Source organism: Nomia melanderi, chromosome 4 (genome assembly GCF_051020985.1).
Source record: "Nomia melanderi isolate GNS246 chromosome 4, iyNomMela1, whole genome shotgun sequence".
In the NCBI taxonomy this organism is placed as follows: Eukaryota; Metazoa; Arthropoda; class Insecta; order Hymenoptera; family Halictidae; genus Nomia; species Nomia melanderi.
In genome coordinates this window covers 13,362,656-13,383,346 of record NC_135002.1, presented here as the reverse complement: position 1 = coordinate 13,383,346, position 20,691 = coordinate 13,362,656, and the positions used below count along the sequence as shown (strand labels likewise).

Genomic DNA, 20,691 nt, shown 5'->3' with positions numbered 1-20,691 from the left:
TCATTCCACGGTCTGATCTTATTAGGGAAATAATATATTCGCAAGTGAAATACCTCCTGTTAAACATATACTGATTTATTTTATTAAACGCGATATCTCCCCCGTGACACTCTCGTCGCTGTTTTTATTGAATGTCGGTTATGAACGTACCCTTAGATCCGATATCTGATATGAACTATGGGCTTTTATTGTTACTTGTGCTTTGTAACACTTTCTTGGCCACCGGAGATTTCGGTGAAATTTTGCGTATAAAGTGTATTTATTTCTTAAATAAAATATCAAATTATATTTAGGTTTTATATATTTAATAATAACTTTTATAGATCTTGATATCATCTCTTTACGTTGTACTTTGTAACGTGTACCGTTATATGAAATCTTATGTTTGATAAAAAATATTTTTTTATAAAAATTGGCATGTACCAAAACAATACACACAACGTATTAATATTTATTCTGCAAACACTTGGCTAAACTTTATGAAAGTATTTAATAGGACTCGTGATCCGTTTAAGTATTTTATTACACTCGATATGTACGTAATACAAAATATTACGTAAAACAATGATTAACTGTTATCCAGGTCTCCTAAAGGCAGTGGTTTCGGCAATGGTTTCCCGAGCTCTCTTATTTCTCTTCGAATTTCTTTCGACTTTTGTTTGTCTATGGATTCGATTAACCGTATTTTATGTGCTATCTCTTGGTGTATAATTGATCGATATTTCTTTCCCATTCCAAGGCATTCCATGTCACTTAAAAATTCCATTCTTTCTTGTATACCTCGAACCACTGAATAAAGTAGAAGGTGCTTTCAATGTAAGAATTTAGTACATTAATTTCTTTCGTTTACTTACAATCGTCAATTGGATCAATATTCTGAGGACATGGTTCCCTTTTCACTCTGTGAAAAACCTTCGATTCGCGAGAAGTTTCCGGCATGTCTTTCCCGTAAGCCATGATACACGCCAACTGCCGCTTCTGCTTTTCCTTGTTTGCTGAATTTTACACAGTAAATAATGTGGAGGTAGAAAATGCAGTTTAAAATAATTTTAAATAATTATATTGTTAATTTTAAAGAGAAACCAACTTTAAAATACATTGTGAATTATTCTTATGAACTTTATCAATATAATCCTGTCAAATTAGATTCCGTTAATGGAAGTAGATATTTCTTTTCCTTTCAGTAATAATTTAAAAATCTCTTATATGAGTTTTAAATTATATCAATGTCTAATTCTAGTTATTAAGTTTTTAATAAGAAATAATGTATATTCTTACGCAAAGGAGCTGTTCTGATGTACTGTTCTCTCTCGTATGCTCCACTTTTAATAATCACATCTTGCGTCCTTTTTTTCCAAACAGAAGGCATTAAAACCTAAATAATGATAATAATAACAGTAACAATATTCTCCTTAATAAAAGCATCATATATTGTAATAATATTACATTGTATTGTTAAATAGTGGTTCTGTACACAATTAAACAATTTCACCTTGCATTCGAAATCCTGTTTATTCACTCCTCTATTTGATCTTTCAACGGGAAGAGGCAAAGATTCACCTCTATCGACTGCGTCCTGAATAAGTTTTCTTCGCAACATAGTTACCTTAGATTCTTCCATTAAAACTAAAGCACACAAATTTCATGATATACGAAACGTGAATTTTTCTTCTGAACTAAATGTGTACAGTACGAAAGTATTTGAACGAATAGCATAATAATTGATGGGAATATAAAAATAGCATAATTGATGGAAACATAAAAGTAGCATAATTTATGGAAATATAAAAATAGCATAATTGATGGAAATATAAAGATAGCATAATTGATGGAAATATAAAAGTAGCATAATTGATAGAAAATTCGCTTACGTTTAATCAAGTTTTTCGTTTCTTCGCTGTATTTTGCTTTCGGGGGATGGTGAAAAGTACCCGCTCCCATCTGAACCCTTGGATATTTTCGATCCATTTATACTCTCGTGTAAAAAGCTGATTTCGGAAACGTCAACGCGTCAACATTATTCAACAGCTGCGATCGGACTGTTGTAATACGTGGCAAGTTAAAAGCTGTGATTTGTGTCAGCTATCCGCCACGATACAAACAAACACGGAAAGTTAGTGACACGTTCCCATGACTACATGCAAGACAATTCAACTTGATCGAACTAACTTTTAAACTGTAATCCGAAAGCTTGACGACAATAACGCCGCTAGATAAGAGCCATTGTTCAAATAACACAATGTAATTTCATTTTCCATCAAATGTGGAGAAAACATAAAAACATACATTATATACGCAAATAAGAAAGATTTAGCTTAATTCTTGTTATAAGATTTTTAAATGTCTTTTTGAGGATTAATACGCTATAAAGACATAGGTAAAGCATATCGTAAGGCAACTAAAAGTAATGAAATGAATTCTATTTCTTAGATGAAATAAGGAAGAAACGAGGATATTAAAAAAATCGTATTTAGAGAAAAAATTATATGAATCAAAGGGAAAGTTGTAAAAGTATGAAAATATTGTTACTCAATTATTATCAATACTTAAGAATATAAAACTAACAGAGCAACATATAAAAAATAACAGTACTAACTCCTTGAAATCCATAACATAATTTGATAAACCATCAAATTCGTAAATAACTAAATATTTTGCTCGCGAAATAAGATCAAGAAAAGCGTAAACTGTGACACCCAAAGCTAGTGCCTGATCACGAGACATTATTCAACAGTGAACATTTGTTTTATTCTGATTAATCTACGATGCATGCGATATATAATTGGTCGAATTGGATAAACAGCGTGCGAAACGCACTCGATGCGTCATCGGTCACGAATATTTTGTCAGTGACAATCAATGATCAATTGGGAACGGATACACCTTGAAGGATGCGGCAATGGATCGCCCTGGTGCGCATGTCGTGCAATCTAGTGTTAGGGGTTACCTTCCTACCCCCTGGACGAAGTAAACTCGCGTTTTGCGCGTTAAAGTCCGGAGTCAGGTCCGCAAACAAAATAAAAGCAACGAATACACAAGGAATTTCGTCCTGTGATCGCAAAGCGTTGGCTAGTCGCTCGACAATCATCTTATTAGTTCTCGCACCAGCGAGAAACAGTGAAAGTTTATTGATTCCCTCTGCGTGAAACACGTTTCCGCGGTATCGGCTGCTCCTTTTTCCGCGAGGTGAGTAGCAACACGCATTGATCGCTTTCCATTCGAAAGTAAACGAATATCGGTGGCTAGGTGTCAACTGCATTTCTCGATAACGAGCAATTCCCATTTCGTGTTGCGTTGTTATCGTTACTTCGAGTAACACGATTGCAGCGACTCCTCTCCACGTTACACTTTGCGCTATCTCTGCGACAAGGCTTGCAGTCACCTAACAGTGCAACAATTTTGCATTGCATTACAATGATCCCTGAAACACAACAAAATAGAACTACCATCGATGTGTACCGAGAAATAATGTATCTTCAAATATTTCAGAAATAATCTTCTGTGACCAGTTCTCTTAAGAAACAACGCAAGATGAAAGTAGGTCTGTTGAAAAATTTCTTGCATTACTTCAACTTGAAACAAGGCACAGTCTTGATAGCTGTGTTTCAGTTGGTAAATATAATAATCGTTGAGCTATTGTTACGGTGTCGTAGAGGAAAAAAGTAAAAATTTATACAGAATTATTCTTTCAACAGTTTATATCAGGATTTAGTATGATATTTTTCGTGTTGGCTCTGGCGCACGCTATGGGAATTCAAGAAATGGTGGTAAGAGACACGGAAGACGCGCTTGAGAGGGAGGCTTTGGAAGATATATCGTCGAATCATCTTAATACAAAAAAAATGGACATGGCGCATCACAATGCGACCGGTGCTTATAGAATTTTCTACGACTAAAATTATGAAGTCTGCTATTCTTTCTGTTTTCAATACATATTGTCTTATGTATTCTTGTCGACGACGATTTTACACGATTTTTACGATCGTTTGTTTCAGAAACGGTATACTCGATGTATTGCGGATTAGTCATCACAGTGATACATTTTAGTTCCACTATTTTGCTCCTATATGGAGCACTAACGGTAATGACATTTTACGTAGAAAAGAATATTTACGTGATAAAACAGAGTAATTTATTCCGCTAGAATAATCGTCACTTCATGGCGCCATGGATGATGGTCATGATGACTATAATATCAGCGTCGACGATTTCCTTGTTCTTAGTAGAACAGGATTGTCCCTTTATCGCTACCCTTGGCGGCAAAGCTAATATTTGTGAACGTACGTCGATAGATACTAACAATATTAGTAATTTACTGTCACGTAAAAAAATTAGGTCATTTATGTTAGTAGTTTTTGCATAGAATATTGTTATTGGTTAATTTTTACAAAAAGTGTTGAATACTGATGTTAATAATTTCACATACAATATTTCTGTAGTGTTTTAAATTTAAATTCGGATGCAAACGGTTTATTTCTTTTAAATTTAAAAACCTTTAAACGTATTTCAAAACACTTTTATTAAAAGTTTAACACTTAAACACATCAACATTTCCAGTTTAAATATTCTTTAAACATACTATACACTTTTAAGTTCGTAAAATAAAAGTATTATTTTACAGATGTTTTAATCTTATATTATTTTATTTGCGAACAAAAATCATTAAGAGGTTTATTATGGTTATTACGTTTCATTGTAACTGAAGAATATTATTGTTTTCAGGTATAATCGTTCTGTTTCTCGTAATCACGAGCTCTTACGTGTGGTTCGTGGTGTACAGTACGTATAAGAGTCTCGAAACAAAGATAGGATTGACGCACATTCTTCATGGCGTGAAGAAAAAGCCTTTGGTGCCGGTCGTACAGAAAACAAAAATCAATCAGGTACGTGCGAACAAACCGTTCGAAGTATAAAAATCTTATGGAGGCGTAGAAGTAGCCACATTGTCGAGAAAGAGGAGCGAGAGATGCTTGATGACGAAGAAATGAAAATAATTTCATGTTGAACAAACATTGTATGTTGTAAGACACGACAAAAGGCGTTTACAAAGCTCAAAAATGATCTTCAGTACAAAAGGCTTGTTTCGTATGTTACACATATTATGTCTTGCTTATGCGTTACGACTACTCGTTGATAATTCGCGTTGTTCGATAACGATACTGTGAAAACTATACTCTGGACGACAACGCACAGACTTACAATTATTCTTAAATCCGTAATAACGAAATTGCATATCGAAAACGGCGATGCGTATATCGCAATATATTTTTTCAATTCGGTTATTGCCACGATTGAATTTCATATTATTTAAGTGAACAACGACACTCTTAATTTGTTTCATCGATTTCGTTGAAACTTTCGTATAAGCCACGATACACACTTTCCTTATGTAAGACTGAATATTAATTGCTAAAGTGTTTTAAGGTTTCTCATAAACTCATACGATCGTTTCGAGTCACAAAAAGAAATTTAAAAAAAAAACATGAAATACATAGCTTGCAACTGGTAATCGATATTTTATTATAAATAGATACAGAGTCTCGTCTCATATTAATTTTTACATTATATTTAATCCCATCTTCTTTGTGACACTTTTGACGATATTTTGTGGTAATGTTTCAATATTGACAACTCAACGTAGTTCTGTTTCGTGTATCTGTATGTTAAATGTATGAAAATCATAAAAATAAAGATTACAAAATTATTATGTTATGTACGTCTTACAGATCAATTGATTAATCACTACCACTGGCAGCAATTAAATAGATTTTATATTTGTATGTTTTACTTTGAAACTTATTTACAATAAAGAATGTGAAATGTGTCAAAGTATAATATAGTTTAGTAAATACTATAATGTACTTATAACTAGAATGTCTGCATTTGCGTATGATATCTCTTTTGTGACGTGAATCAATTTTAATTATAAACTTAGTAATTTAAATGTAACAATGGCATTCGTTACATAGACACGTTGAACGGAGCGTTAAGTATTGGACACCCTCCTCAACTGTAACATTCAAGAACATGTAGATTTATAAATAGGCATTGTAGCAATAGGCCCATATAACAAGTCAATAACATATTCTGTTGTGTTTGATAATGTTCCTCTTTTTTTTATATTTTCCATTTGTAATTCACACACATTGCACATGTCATCAATAAATAGTAGTACTTTTCATTTGGTCTTCTATCATATAGAGTACAATTTTAAATAACAAACACAGTTCTCACTTTCCATAAGAGCTACTCTTATTCATATCCAATGAGCACTAAAATCATTGTATTAAAAGTGTAATTTCATTTGTGTAGCAAGCATATATAAAACAAAGAAATTCACAAAACATACAAGTGTGTAAAATTTGTTTCATTTAGGAGTTTACCTCCTCTACATTCTCCAATCACATCTTATCATCGGTTAATTCGAGGAACTGTGCATAAAAATCTCTCGTGCATTCACCTTTATTATTGAACACAAACTTGTAATAACTACCATCTGCACATATTACTGTAAGATAAAACAGAAATTTTTACAAATTTAAGAAATTAATTAACGAAGCATGGCTAATAGTAACTTATTATACTGTATTACTAACCTATAATACTATTGTTATCAGTACCAAATGCACACATACATTGTGGACCACCTGGAACTTGAAATTTGCAGAAGCTCCAACTTGAACTAAAATATTTTGGCAGGAAAGTGGCAGATGCTAAACTAGATTGACGATTTAATTTTTGATCTTCTACAGCGAAAACATGTACAGTTCCGTGATCACTTGCTACACACAGCCAGGTAGAATCATGATTAAAATTAATGCTGAAATTATTAATTTCATTAGTTAGTTATTTCAATAAGGTGATATTTTATATCAATCTGTTTTTATTTACCAATAAATGTTTGCATGATTAGCCCCTCTTCTCAATTCATTAATCATATTTCCACTTTGCGTTTCAAAAACTCTTATCAAAGTACCCTTCTCTGATGCAGTAGCCAATCTGGTACCTTGTAAGTTTAAAGCTATACAAGATAAAGGTGTTTCGTGTGCATCTATATTTAAAGGCTGTTTTTCTGTATTAGCCAAATCTATTACTATAACAAGAAAAAGAAATTATTATATACAGTAAAATTAAAAGTACAATGGAAATTTCTTATTCAGAATTTTACCTTGTACGTGCCCATTTTTCCTACCAGGGAAAGCAAGTAAGGAATTACTACTATTTGGGCATAATACGCATAATCCTCTGGGATTTGGATTAGTCTCAAAAACATGAAGTTGCTGAGGATTTGGCGTGAATGTATAAACTTTTATAACACCTTCTAAAATTACTACTATTCTATCTCTTCTCAGTTTAACACCTTTCACGGGAGCATTAAATTCTAAAGTGATCGCTGGAGACTTCTTTAAATCGTCCCATATTATAACTACAAATATGATAATAAGATAAAAAAATTAATTCTTCGTAGATATTTAAAACATTAAAATCACATAAAACTGTACCTTTATTGGTTGGATACATTGGCTTTGCTCCACTGCCAACTAATGCTAAATAATTACACCTAAATAGCATTTCTACATAACCAAAGCCTCCATCACTGAAATGACGTGCCTTCTCTTTTAAAGGGTCACAACCATATACTCTGAAGCCATTTTCCATACCACAAGCAAAACATCCTATAAGTGGAAAATTATGAAAGCAATAATGATATGCTTATCTGCTCGTGCAATATATATTTCCTTTGTGATCTCCATGCAGTATTTGAATGTTCCTTACTTAACATATGTATTAATACAAACACACATAAAACTAAAGAGATAAACCAATACAGTTGGATAAACACAATTATCTTGAAATTCTCAATACAATAATGTTATAACAAACAATATGTGTTAAAGAAAAAATTATGGTATAACAAATAAAGTCACTTCAATAATTTCAGTAAAATTTGTACAATACTGGTCACATTTACTTATTTCAACATACAAAAATACAAAATTACTGTTAATAGATTAAAAATATGTGCCAGTATATAGTTCACGCATATAATTATAAAAATGATTGAAATTATAAACAGATAACATAGATTATTTTAACATAAATTCGTGTAAGAAGTCTTGCATATATTGATTATTAGATATTTTCGAAAATCTTGCATAAATAAGGTTAGAACGTAAAAAATTGTATTAATAATTCAATTTTCAATTTCTGGTCATCAAACGTTACACGATAAAAACATATTTTTCAATATCAAAACGATATAAGTAATATAAAATAATAATATCACAATAAATTTCTGGTAAAATAATTAGACTCAGAGGTTAGAATAGCAAAAATAAATTTGACAGTACGTGACCAGACTGTCAAATGTAGCACACTCGGTCACATACCTTGGTCCTGATTGAAACCAGCAAAGAGCAAATCATTTCCGTGAGGGTTCCCTGTGGTGAGGTTCATTGTAAATTATTTTTTTAACCGCAACATTCGCTCGAACGATCGTTTACTTATGGAATTCTATCACATTTTCGCCGGCAAGCAGTACGAGACACTTTTCGTAACTACGAACTTCCGTTACCATCATAGTGTCTCCACGCATGCGTATTCGACTGTTTTAATCAGCTGATACTACAATCAGGACGCACTTCGTAATTATTCAATAAAGGAAGAATTTATGGTCGGATTCGGTGTTTTGATTTCACGTAGATACTATTTTTTCGTGTTAGCAGTTTTAAATAACAATCAATTATAATGGTGAAAGAACTGTGAAAACAAGATAATGGTCTCATTACTTTTTTTTATTAATGTGTACATATGTGATCCTGAAATCAGAAACTTTTTGTACGAATTGCTTTCTTTAGGTTATATTTGTACTCAGACATGAATGCTTTACGTAGACTGTCGTTAACAGTAAGAGATTTACATACTTGCCCTATATTATTTCAAGAAAAAGCACATTCTTTAAAAGGAAAGAAACACAGTTCTCAGTTATGGCTTAGGAGACAAATAAAAGATCCTTATGTAGAAAGGGCGAAACAAGAGAACTATAGATGCAGAAGTGCTTTCAAGTTGTTAGAGATAGATGAAAGGTTTAATCTATTGAAGCCTGGACACATTGTGATCGATTGTGGTGCTGCACCAGGCAGTTGGACACAAGTTGCTGTCAAAAAGACAAATGCGGATGGAAAAACTAATGATCCGATGGGAACTGTATTGGCAATAGACAAATTGTCGATATATCCAATTGAAGGTGCAAGTATATTGAGCAGAATGGATTTTACTAATTCTTTGTCACAAATAGAACTTTTAAAGTTATTGAACAATAAAAAAGCTGATATAGTTTTGTCAGATATGGCACCTAATGCAACTGGTGTAAAACATTTAGATCATGAGAATATAATAAAGCTTGTGTATAGTGCTATGAGATTCGCTATGCAAGTTACAAAAACAGGTGGATTATTCCTTTGTAAATTATGGGATGGTGAGATGTCACAACAGCTACAGAAAGATTTACTAAAATTTTATAAAACTGTTAAAATCATCAGACCTCAAGCTACACGAAGTGAGTCTGCGGAACAGTTTTTCTTAGCTAAGGATTTCAGAGGAATAAAAAGTACAGCCAGCAGTACAATGTAACATGCAATTTCATTAACAATTAAAGTTATGTACAATAAAAAATGTTTAATGGATAAAGTGATTTATAATACAATCATGTATCATGCCTGGACAGGTTGTAAATAATAACAAAGCACGTGTATTTTGGTATAAGACCAACATCAAATGATTTTTATAACTTTTCTTTCATTTGCGATCTAACAGACTCCTACACGATACGACAAGTATAATATACATCAATATATTTAGCTATAAATAATACAATAATATTTAATACAGTTACAATTAATACACATTAAGATGCTGGTGACGCTTCTTAATTACTCTGTATATACAAGTCCCTTTAATAAAATTAATATGTACACGAATTAACATTCAGTAGATGAGAAAGGAGAGATTACACACCACATCGAAGCGTACGCAGAGCAATTAAAATTACTGGCCGCGACGTCAGATTCGTATAATTCCTTTTCTTAATTGTACGTGATACAACCACGTAGAAAATTTCATCTCGTATGAAAGTCCGGGAAGTGTTCCGCGTTTCATGGATCCCGATTATTCGTATCGCATGCATTCTCTCGCGTATTCTCAGAAACAGGTCTCGCATGCGTTAAAGGAGAAAAAATGATCGCTACGATAGAGATGTAAAGCTTAATGACATCGGAGGCCCTGACTACTCCGAGCCTTAGTTTTGGAGTAATTACGTAGAACAATGATCAATTCGCACATCGAAAACATTCATACTATGTATATAAATACGTGATTCTGCTACACAACGTAGCTGCAAGCTTAGACTCGATTACGCCTGAGAGGCATAAAATCATAAAGTTGTACGTGTTTGAGAAAATAACGCTTCTAATAAATATTAGACCGATGCACATGAAATGCTGATTTTCGTGTAGTTATCAAAATTGCATGATATTCACATTGTGTTAGGAAAAATGTCTCGCTTGATACTTTGACGGTCGTAAATCCTGTATCTTTTCTGAGCGACTTAATTATTTTCTCTCTCTCTCTCTCTCTCTCTCTCTCTCTCTCTCTCTCTCTCTCTCTCTCTCTCTCTCTCTCTCTCTCTCTCTCTCTCTCTCTCTCTCTCTCTCTCTCTCTCTCTCTCTCTCTCTCTCTCTCTCTCTCTCTCTCTCTCTCTCTCTCTCTCTCTCTCTCTCTCTCTCTCTCTCTCTCTCTCTCTCTCTCTCTCTCTCTCTCTCTCTCTCTCTCTCTCTCTCTCTCTCTCTCTCTCTCTCTCTCTCTCTCTCTCTCTCTCTCTCTCTCTCTCTCTCTCTCTCTCTCTCTCTCTCTCTCTCTCTCTCTCTCTCTCTCTCTCTCCCTCCCTTTTTTCTTTTTTCGCTTCGAAATAATATTTCTTTTTAGTCAGACAATCTTTACGATAACAATGCAATTCAAATAAATTAACAGCATGTAGGAGTCTTAACATTTACAGATTGTGAAATAATTTAATTGGCTTGTGAAAATGAAGTTTCGAATAAAATCGACCGTCAAAGTGAAAAACAAATGCATTCGAAATGAATCGAAACGTTCGAGTAGTGCTAAACTGTACGTATCACGAATTTTGACTTTTCTCTCATTCGTAGCATCAGCGAATACAAAAGGTTATAGAAACAGTTTCGGGTTTACAGATCTAACTGAAAAGTATCGCAATAACGGATATACGTTCGTAATTCAAAAACGATTTCCAAACACAACGAATTTACAACATTCTTTCTTTACGATCTACGATTGAGACGCTCCAAAGAAAGCAATGAGGAAAAAAAATACGTTTGAAGACCAGCATACCTCTCGGGACTTTACACGACAGAATTGCGAGCTCGGATTCTATAAATAAAGCAATACCGCTAAAAATCAGTCTGATTCGATATACCGGGGTCACACGTACGTTTTCGCGAGTCCGTGAACCCAGATTTCGCGTTGTACGAGCGTAATACACAGATTACTTCGAATGGGATCTCGCTTGATACTCGATCGAGGACATTACCGTGACACGCGATCCCAACTAACGAATTCGACTATTCGACGAATGCGTAAAGTGATTTGTTATGTTGGCACAGAATCACTTTAATCTTTATCATTTCATTTTTTTTATTACTATTACTACCGAAGACGCAGGATTAACTGTGAAATTGGTTACTTTCAGATCGAACACGGACTTCAATAAGTTAGGCAGTGATCCACGATTTTCGGTGTACGATAGCTTACACTCATCGCGCGGACGCTTTGTTCACGGTCTAAATGATTAAGCGCAACCATACACGATCGTCTTTCCCTCCGGCTTGTTTCCATAACAGAGGCTCCATTCGTCGATGTTCTGCACGTGTGTACAATAGACGCGATATCCTGTCGAAAAGCGGTTTTTGGTTATGCACTACGAGATGCTCGAATCGTGATGCATAGAAAATAAGAACCCTACGAGTATAGAGATTTTCGAGGAAGTTCTTTCTTTAACTAATATTTGGCTTCTCATTAAATGACAGAGTATTTACCATTTCGTTGTTATATCGGAACGATGTTCGGAACTGTAGATACCGTCTAGGAAAGAGGCCTGCTACAATGAGTCTTGTCGCTCGATTTGCGAGTTATTCGGATATTTATTAAATCAAACAAGAATCATTGGAGCACTTTTCTCTAAACTATACACGCGTTCAACGGATAGAGAAAGTGATACCTTTCAAAGCTACAAAACGCTGAAGTCGTTTTTTTACCTTGATGGCTCTAGCAACTCCCACTTCCTTCAAGTATCTAAAGTCCTTAATACGCTACACAGTGTTCTAAAAAATATACAAAATTCGTGGTTTGAGATCTTGAATCTCAATTATATTCGATTGTTCGCCTCCTACTAATTGACCTCGTTGAACGTGTTCGGATTAAAAAGGCGTTACAAAAGTCTTTACAAACGTGGATATACAAATTTTATTCGGAGGCGCGCAGCCTCCAGTGTCGAATGAACGCAAGTACATTTAAAAAGATAATATTTGTAGACCCACGTTTATCGCGCGTTTCGTCTTGATTTTAAAACGTGGAATAAATTCGCAGATACTGTCGTCTGGCGTCTGGACTGAATCTCATTTTCTACACCGAGTAATACAGGTTCAACTATCATATAAAATTCATCGAAACGAAACTTGAATCATCAACTTCTCAATTTTCAAATTTTATGTTGCACCTAATGTAGTATTACCGTGTAAAATGTCTATTTCCGTTCATATACTATTTTCGTTTTCATTTTTAGTAGCGTATTCAATCCAGTATTTTTTAATCCGTATAATTACAAATTTTAACGATGCACTTAGTTCATTAAACAGTTGTTGACTCACGAACATATGCATTAGATTTACGTGTGTAATTTCGAAACGTCCTACGCATACTCGGCTTTAGAAAGCTCCCATCGCGGTGTCCACTTGCCGGCCGAATTTTAACAGCAAAATTACGTAATTCTTTTTTAGTCCGTTGGCTTATCACTTTCTCCGCTTAAAATAGTCTCGACTTTTCCCTTATTAACATAATACCATCTTAGACATACGAAAGCCTCTAATAAAGGTACCGAATTTCGTTTACATGAGTTTGTAGCGGTACATGGCTTGCAGCTCGGAAGGTCGAGCGAATTACTTGGAGGTGTCAAAGTACAAGCTAAACACTTTCCTTTGGTTCCTGCTAGTAAAAAGATTATACCAAATTTCTTTATGACGCGCGCAGAATGGACCAAGTGTGTTTTTCACTGTAATAACGCTCGCCAGCCCTGCACCGCTACGGAACTACCCGGCTGCGCGGTCAGCGCAACCGAGGCAAGTCCCAAAAATCACGCAAGCACCACCAGGCCAAAAAAGCCAGCAGCAAGGGAGTTTTCCCCCGCCAACGAAAGGCGGCAACTCAGAAAGAAAACTCCACCCCCGAGTTTTTGGGAATGAAGCGGCCTGAAAAGATTGTGAAGGAGGGAGGAATCTGAAAAAAGAAGAAGAGAGGGAGAGAACGTTTCGTCCGGGTTCTACCAGTGGATTCATCAGTAAGGCTTTCTGGTAGACCCGTATCTTACACACGAGAACGAGTTTTAAAGGTTTACAGAGTGTATATGTACAAATTAGGTAAGGACTGAGCAGGAGCGAGAAAGGCTCTTAGGTCTCATAGCCCTCTATTGGCGGAGTGTGGGGAGGTGCCGCCACAGGACAACTAACGCTTTCCCAAAGACAACATAAACACCGAAAAAAGTGCGCTTGGCATCTATTCCGTAAAAAGCTACAGTAACCTGCAGCTGTGCACCACTTTTGTATTCTCGCGCTGTGTATTGCCTGTGTTTTGCATTTTGTAAAAATAAAGTGTGATATAAAATTATAGAGTACCGACTTATTCTCCTTGTAACCCAACGCGTTACAATTGGTGACTCCGACCTGATAGTGAAATTCGAAGTGAATAAGAGTGAATTATAGTTTCTCTTATTTTTCTTTCTCTCTGATAAAATGGAGCCACAAACCGCATTCTCAGCTGACGTATTCAAGGTGGGAATCCGTGTACCACCCTTCTGGCACTACAATCCAGTGCTGTGGTTTCAGCAGCTGGAAGGACAATTTGCCCTGAACGGTGTAACGACCAACACAATAAAATTTTATTACGTCGCGTCATACCTTAACCTCAAGTGCATGCAGGAGGTAGAAGACGTGGTGCAAAACCCACCCGACAAAGGAAAATATGGCCGGTTGGAGGAAGAGCTGATTAGAAGATTGTCCACGTCGCAAGAGCAGCGTATACAGTTACTGGAGCGCGAAGAAAAGGAGACCGAACACCATCGCAGTTCCTGCGACACATCAGGAAATTGGCATTCCTCCGTACCGGACGAATTTCTAATAACAATATGGCTGAACAGGCTTCCTTCGTCGACACGGTCCATATTGGCGACACGAATAGACTCACCGCTCGAAAAAATAGCCGAACTCGCAGATAAGATTAAAGAGTTCAATCCTACCGGACAGTGCGCGGCGGTAAATACACCTGACTCTCGGTTCGACGTACTATGCGACCAAATGTCATGTCTGACGCAGCAAGTCGCTGAACTTGCACAAAGCGTCGCGAACGTCCAAATACGCCACCGAAGCAGATCACGCAGTCCAGCCCATAGAAGGTGGAAGAAATGGAATAGGTCTAGGAGCCCGTCTGAATCGAGAGTGTGCTGGTACCATCGGCGATTCAAGGAACGTTCAACGAGGTATATGACCCTCTACAATTACAACAACAACTAGAGAAGCGAAGTCGGTCGACCATAAATGCGGCAGAGAGCAAGCCGCCTATTTATAAGCGAAAGAGAGACGAAGGTAAAGTACCTTATAGATATAAGCGCCGATAGATATGTCTATCCGCAATAATTAATAAAAGAGCGCCCGCGCAAAAACAATTATACATTGTATGCGGTAAAGGAGTCGACCATCTCGACGTGTGGTGACATCGTTCTGTACCTTCTGTTGCATCGCGTTTTCATGTGGAAATTTATAATAGCGGATATCTCGAAACCGACTTTTTACGGTACTACGGCTTGTTGATCGATATAAATGTAAACGTCTCATAGATAATACTACAAACTTAACCGTGCGCGGACAAATAGGAACCGAAAATTCTGTAGATATAACTCGTCCGTCGCAAACGAATGTCGGAATAAAACATAGTATAACGCACTGTATCAAAACTACAAGTGGATCTCCGGTATTCGCCAAGCCACAGAGACTCGCTCCTAACATATTAAAAATCGTGAAAGACAAGTTTAAACAATTGTTATTAGAAGGAGTGTTACGTCAACCTCTCATCCACACAACGAAAATATAACGCGTATGACCGTGAATTATTAGTTATATATACTGCCGTTCGTAAATTCCAGCATCTACTAGAGGGACAGTCATTTATTATATTCACGGACCATAAGCCTCTGGTTTACGCCTTTAAACAGTGGTCAGAGAAATGTACTCCGCGACAGTTCAGACACTTAGACTACATAGCACAATTTACAACAGACATACGACATATCGTCAAGAAAGATAATATCGTAGCAGACGCTCTATCACGCGTAGAAGACGTTCACGACGCAACGTGCGTCGATATCACAAAAATCGCAGAAGCACAGTAGACAAAGAGCTTCAATGTCTCTTGCTGTCTAACACTTCCCTAAAATTAAAAAAAGATACGCTAGCCAACTCCCGCGGCAAAAGTAAAATTATATTGCGGTACCTTCACGAGTACCATTCGACCAGACGTTCCAGAAAAATTTGGATGCATTAATAAATTTGAGTCTTTGGGAAAACTATCGCCTTCCCAAAGGCAACATAAATACCTAAAAAAAAGTGCGCTCGACACCTATTCTGCGAAAAGGTGCGCCAAAAGTAACGAACTAGAGGCTGCACCCTCATCTTCAGAGTCTCTCTTATATAACCCTGCATTTCGGGAACGCTTTGGCGAAGAAGTTCCTATCACCGAGATTCACACGATCGGCGAACAAAGCAACTTTGGACAACAAAAAGCCTGCGTTCTTAAATAAACCAAAAGTCTCGAGTTCTTTCAGAACCTTCGCTAAGCTTCCAAACACTAAGCTTCAGACGCAAGAGAACAGACACCTCGAGTATCCGAAGAAACTGGTGAAATTCCCGTCGTAGGAAGTGAACAGCATACACAGGTAGGATTACAAGAAAAGAGTCCAATACCCACTGGACGACGGACTACATTCCAGCACGAAGAGCAGCGTGTTCGGCCATCAGAAGCTATTATACCGGGGACCGTCCTCTTGGAAAACGGCTACCCGGCAGCGGTAGGCGCCATCGAGCCAACAAGTGACTACGCGCAGATAGTGGCAGAGGCAGCCGCCGATCTCGATTTCTTTTTGGGACCGGGACTCTAATAGCATGACGACGATCAGCCAAACGTACACGAACAACAGGTACCCGCAGGTCTCTTCCTCTTAAAGAGCCACTGTCGGCAAACTGTTGTCCGCTCGATGATCCTCAGAATTTTGGGGGGGCATCGAGCTTGCGGGGCACGCCTGATCGGCAGACGACAGAGCGTCGCCGACAGGTCGGCTTCCGTGTCTTGCACGCCCCGCCGCTCTCAGTGGGAACGTCCAAAGACTGTGGAACTGTGCCAAATAAATTAAGAGTCGTGAACCCTAGCCGACTTGCGTGCGATTTGCGTGCCAGCCGAGATTCGAACCCGATCGGCGCGGCGGGCTGATCAATACGTACTTACGGTCGACGGGGCGACGGAGACACACGTATTGAATCGTGTGAATCGTGGTCGACCGTGATCTCTTCGGATGCTTCTCGACGATTGGCGAAGGATCGATGAACGATTTTGAGAACTGAGAAATGGAGAAAAGTGGACGCTAAGTCCGCCGTGAGCGAGAGAAAGGAAAAATGTATGAGAATCGCGTTGGTACCTTCGAATTATGGATTACCGTGTTTCCAAGATGGTGGCAGGGAGAAACACGATTTCCAGCAACGCTCTTCGAATATATGCCCGCAGCTATCAATGATGTAAAAGAATGTTTTCTTTGGTCTAATTTCAATGTTTTCTGCTAAATTCGTGTTACGCATACATATGTACTTATACATACATGTAGAATGTGAATGGTCGACTGTCTATACGTGTGGACAGTGTCGTTTTGCGACTGGATGGCGCCGATATGTTTTGGGAAAGTGTGATTGCGGACAAGAAAATCTCGAGTGGTTGGAGAGATGTGGAGGAAGAGTGTTTAGAAGCGTTGCGTGTTTTTTCTTTCAATTCGTGTGGCCTTGGTTAATATGATCGACAATCTGAAATGCTTTTTCTTTCTTTAATGGAACTGTACTTCTCGTTTTTAGATTTAACGCTTGAATGTAAGAACTTGTGGCGGCACCTTTCTATACTCTGTCAATATAGGGCTACGAAGATCTAAGAGTCTATCTCGATCCTGCTCAAGTCCTTCCCGATTTGTATATATACCGTCCGTAAACCTCCAATACTCGTCCCTGCGACTAAAGTACGGGTCTACCAGAAAGCCTTACTGATGAGTCCACTGGTAGATCCCTGACGAAACGCTCTCTCCCTCTCTCCTAATCTTTTCCTATTCCTTCTACCTTCCACAACCATTTCAGGCCGCTTCAACCTCTTTATCGGTAACATTCTTTGTCGCGTTGCTCTCCCAAGCAGTTGGCATGTGATTCGTGTCGTTGTCAGGTTCTGGGTCCTCTATGTCAGGGATCACCAAGTTAGGCGACGTCGTTGCTGATGGGAGAAGGATCAACATGGGCGACGCTTCTGTTGCGTTCAAAAATTGCGACCCATTCTTTAAACCACTTTGCACGTCGCTGATGTTGATCACTTTCATGTCGATCGGAATCTTATAGTCAACCACCTCGGAGAAGTTGGTCTCGTTTGCGTCGTCGACAGGGAACTCTGCTACGGGGACTATATCATCAAACTTTGTCGGAGCGTCCTCGCGATCCTTGCCGGAAGGGGGAACCCTAAAGTCAGCGAAGAAGAACGCAAACTCTTCGTCCTTTAACTTAGTGCTGTTATTCGTGTCTTCCTGGGTTCTCACGGTAAGCTCCGCCTCCTGTGGCTGCTTGTCCTCAATCGGATTAGTCTCGTTCACGTCGTCGATGGGGAACTCTGCTACGGGGACCGTAGTGTCCTCGTGGTCCTTGCCAGAAGAGGTAATGCTAAAGTCAGCAGGAAAGAACTCAAATTCTTCGTCTTTTAACTTAGTGCTGTTCTTCGTGTCCTGGATTCTCACGACAGGTTCTGGTGGGTGCCTATCTTCAATCGGACTGGTCTCATTCGCGTCGTCGACAGGGAACTCAGTTATGGGATCTATATCATCGAACTTTGACGAAGTGTCCTCGCTGTCCTTTTCGGAAGAGGGAATGCTAAAGTCAGCGGGGAAGAATTCGAACTCTTCGTCCTTTAACTTAGCGTTATTCTTCGTGTCTTGGGTTCTTATAACAGGTTCCGGTGGCTGCTTGTCTTCGATCGGATTGGTCTCGTTCGCATCATCGACGGGAAACTCCGCTACGGGAACTATAGCTTCAAACTTCGACGGAGCATCTTCGCGATCTTTGGCGAAAGAGGGATTGCTAGATTCAGCAGGGAAGAACGTGAATTCTTCGTCCTTCAACTTAATGCTGTTGTTCGTATCCTTGGTTCTTACAACAGGTTCCGGTGGACGGTTGTTTTCTATTGGATTGGTCTCCTGTGGAGATATCACTACAGGGACTTTTATGGTATCTCTGGTTTCCTCGTGGTCAACTTTTAACGACTGAGAGTTCGTGCTTGGCAGCAAGGGGATGTTCAACTGTAGAGGTCCGTTGGATTTTTTCTGATTGTTGTTGAAGGTATCGCCACCACTTGCCCGATTGCCGTACCGGTTGTTTAATTGCTGAAGAAGGAACACGAAGTGAGCCTCCTGATCGATGTTCACGTTTTTCACGCACCTGCCCATCGTGTCTGCCTGATAGCCGTCCGCGCAAGGCGACAATGCTGATAACTCTGGAGCGATGAACACGCTCTTCGGCGTTATCCGTCGAAGGAAGCTCGCTGAGTCCAAACCCGAGTACACTCCTGTCTGGGAATCTACAAGGAGCCAAGCCTGCCACGCTAGATCGTTCGGTGAACCCGGGTTTTGAGACTTCGTTTCACCGGGTCCTCTTGATAACGTGGACGGCGAGGAGGACGAGGAGCCGGCGTCTGTTAATCTCTTTGTGGACGTTAACTCGCACCGCCTGACGAAACTCGAGAAAACAACGACGGCGAATAGCATTCTCCATCGGGGATGCCTTCGTCGCTGGCTTATCGCCACCATTTTCGTTTTATTGGAGACGGTTTCTTGCGGGATCCGTTCGAGGTATCTTGAAGATTCTCGGATGAAACCTGCTCGTCACCTTCCTCTCGAGGCTTCACACATTGGAGACGTCTGAAAACAGAAAAAGTACATCACGCGTGTAATTATTACATGCTGCGATGACTACGATCGAAGGTAGTGTAACAGCGTACAGTGAATCTGTTCGTTTCCTAGGGTAACGTGTTTTTACTCTAGTTTTATTTATTTTTCTAATGAAAACTATTTTTAGCTTGTGTAAGTTCTTCTTAAATTTACTATTATGTCTCTGTATAGCTACTTTACTTAGAATTACATTAAGGAAAAAACTTTAAAAATAAAGATTTGCGTAGAGTTTAAAACAAGTTCGTTCTATGTGTATTTATTAGACGTTGTAACTACTCATACTGCAAATGGTATTCTATTCAATATCGGTGAAACTTATCAGTCGCATAAAATTCCGCGGTCTAGTTGTGCCAATATAATAACAATACATTTTATGCCCAGTGGTATAGAATTTTTTGAAACCATGCTCCCTAATCCACGTACGTTTGAACTCAATTCCATTAAACTAGTTGAATTGGTTAAACACTTTAAAGTTGCGTTCAAAGTACTTCGAGGAATTTAAATTGAGAAAGGAAGTATTTCATGTCACAGCGTTTGCATTCAGCTTCGGTTGTTAGGGCTTTCACTCAAGCATTGAATCATCTTTGGCCGCGGCGGTAGCCTACTTTTCAGTCTTAATAGACGCCATTTGCTTAGATGCCATCTGGACATTCCAGAAACTTATTTAACAAATTAGCGTTTCCTGTGGGAAGTTACACAAAATCCCAGTGGACCGTGGTTTATTAGTATCAGATGTTACTCTACCGTAATAAATCTTAACAAGAGAGCTCGTACGCTCTCTTGCTTAACGAGTCTCTGACCGATTATGGTATTCGTCAAGTCACGTATGTCACTCCTCTTCATGAGAGTCAATGCCTCATAATTTACAAATTCTGATAACCTTTCCATATTTTCCTATTTTCTCCTACCTGTTACACTAATTTCCTTTGGCAATATTATTTTAATCATTTATATTCTTTATTAACTAGAAAAATATATCCAATTCTCTAATATCACATGTAAAAATTATCTTCAAAAAATGATTGGAACTAATGCACTCAATAACATACATATATAAAGATACCTTCATTCTGAAAAAATGTAACATTAAAAAATTTCGATTATATTCGTAATAATAC

General features: G+C 38.0%; 6 protein-coding genes across 10 annotated transcripts in view; 3 read left to right on the top strand and 3 right to left on the bottom strand.

Annotated features, from left to right (window-relative positions):
• Nucleotides 1-218: 218 nt before the first annotated feature.
• LOC116425375 (UPF0193 protein EVG1) lies at nt 219-2,709 on the bottom strand. The gene is made up of 6 exons (XM_076366492.1): nt 2,170-2,709; nt 1,872-2,082; nt 1,493-1,626; nt 1,279-1,375; nt 855-995; nt 219-789 (listed from the first exon to the last, which is right to left on the bottom strand). The coding sequence occupies exons 2-6, from the start codon at nt 1,966-1,968 to the stop codon at nt 569-571; spliced, it is 690 nt and encodes a 229-aa protein (XP_076222607.1). The 5' UTR covers nt 1,969-2,082; nt 2,170-2,709; the 3' UTR covers nt 219-568.
• Nucleotides 2,710-2,913: 204 nt separating this feature from the next.
• On the top strand, nt 2,914-5,712 carry LOC116425376 (uncharacterized). The gene is made up of 6 exons (XM_031972984.2): nt 2,914-3,186; nt 3,490-3,612; nt 3,696-3,870; nt 3,996-4,081; nt 4,145-4,280; nt 4,723-5,712. Exons 2-6 carry the CDS (start codon nt 3,532-3,534, stop codon nt 4,911-4,913), a joined length of 669 nt encoding a protein of 222 aa, XP_031828844.1. The 5' UTR covers nt 2,914-3,186; nt 3,490-3,531; the 3' UTR covers nt 4,914-5,712.
• LOC116425461 (WD repeat domain phosphoinositide-interacting protein 3) lies at nt 5,493-8,595 on the bottom strand. Of its 4 annotated transcripts, none has more exons than XR_004234685.2 (7): nt 8,391-8,594; nt 7,503-7,676; nt 7,169-7,426; nt 6,892-7,093; nt 6,597-6,820; nt 6,350-6,508; nt 5,493-6,272 (listed from the first exon to the last, which is right to left on the bottom strand). XR_004234685.2 is itself a non-coding variant. In XM_031973184.2 (7 exons), exons 1-6 carry the CDS (start codon nt 8,455-8,457, stop codon nt 6,402-6,404), a joined length of 1,032 nt encoding a protein of 343 aa, XP_031829044.1. In that variant the 5' UTR covers nt 8,458-8,595; the 3' UTR covers nt 5,493-6,272; nt 6,384-6,401. The 4 variants fall into 4 exon arrangements, 3 of the variants coding, with proteins under 3 accessions (XP_031829044.1, XP_031829046.1, XP_076222606.1); XM_031973184.2 differs by having other exon boundaries at nt 6,384-6,508; nt 8,391-8,595; XM_031973186.2 differs by having other exon boundaries at nt 5,493-6,010; nt 6,384-6,508; nt 8,391-8,595.
• On the top strand, nt 8,587-9,778 carry Mrm2 (Mitochondrial rRNA methyltransferase 2). Its single transcript, XM_031973187.2, has 2 exons — nt 8,587-8,779; nt 8,859-9,778. The coding sequence occupies exon 2, from the start codon at nt 8,878-8,880 to the stop codon at nt 9,631-9,633; it is 756 nt and encodes a 251-aa protein (XP_031829047.2). The 5' UTR covers nt 8,587-8,779; nt 8,859-8,877; the 3' UTR covers nt 9,634-9,778.
• Nucleotides 9,779-14,071: 4,293 nt separating this feature from the next.
• The window catches only part of LOC116425405 (uncharacterized), a 70,065-nt gene continuing 63,445 nt past the window's right edge, over nt 14,072-20,691 (bottom strand). Inside the window, exon 2 of one of the 2 annotated variants that reach the window (XM_031973048.2) lies at nt 14,072-19,543. In XM_031973048.2, coding sequence (XP_031828908.2) covers nt 17,723-19,432 — 1,710 coding nt within the window. In that variant the 5' untranslated portion in view covers nt 19,433-19,543 and the 3' untranslated portion in view covers nt 14,072-17,722. Of the gene's footprint in view, nt 19,595-20,691 lie in introns of both variants that reach the window. The other variant, XM_076367500.1, reaches the window with a different exon arrangement.
• Nucleotides 14,079-14,855, top strand: LOC143174457 (uncharacterized). The gene has a single exon (XM_076366915.1). The coding sequence runs from the start codon at nt 14,079-14,081 to the stop codon at nt 14,853-14,855; it is 777 nt and encodes a 258-aa protein (XP_076223030.1).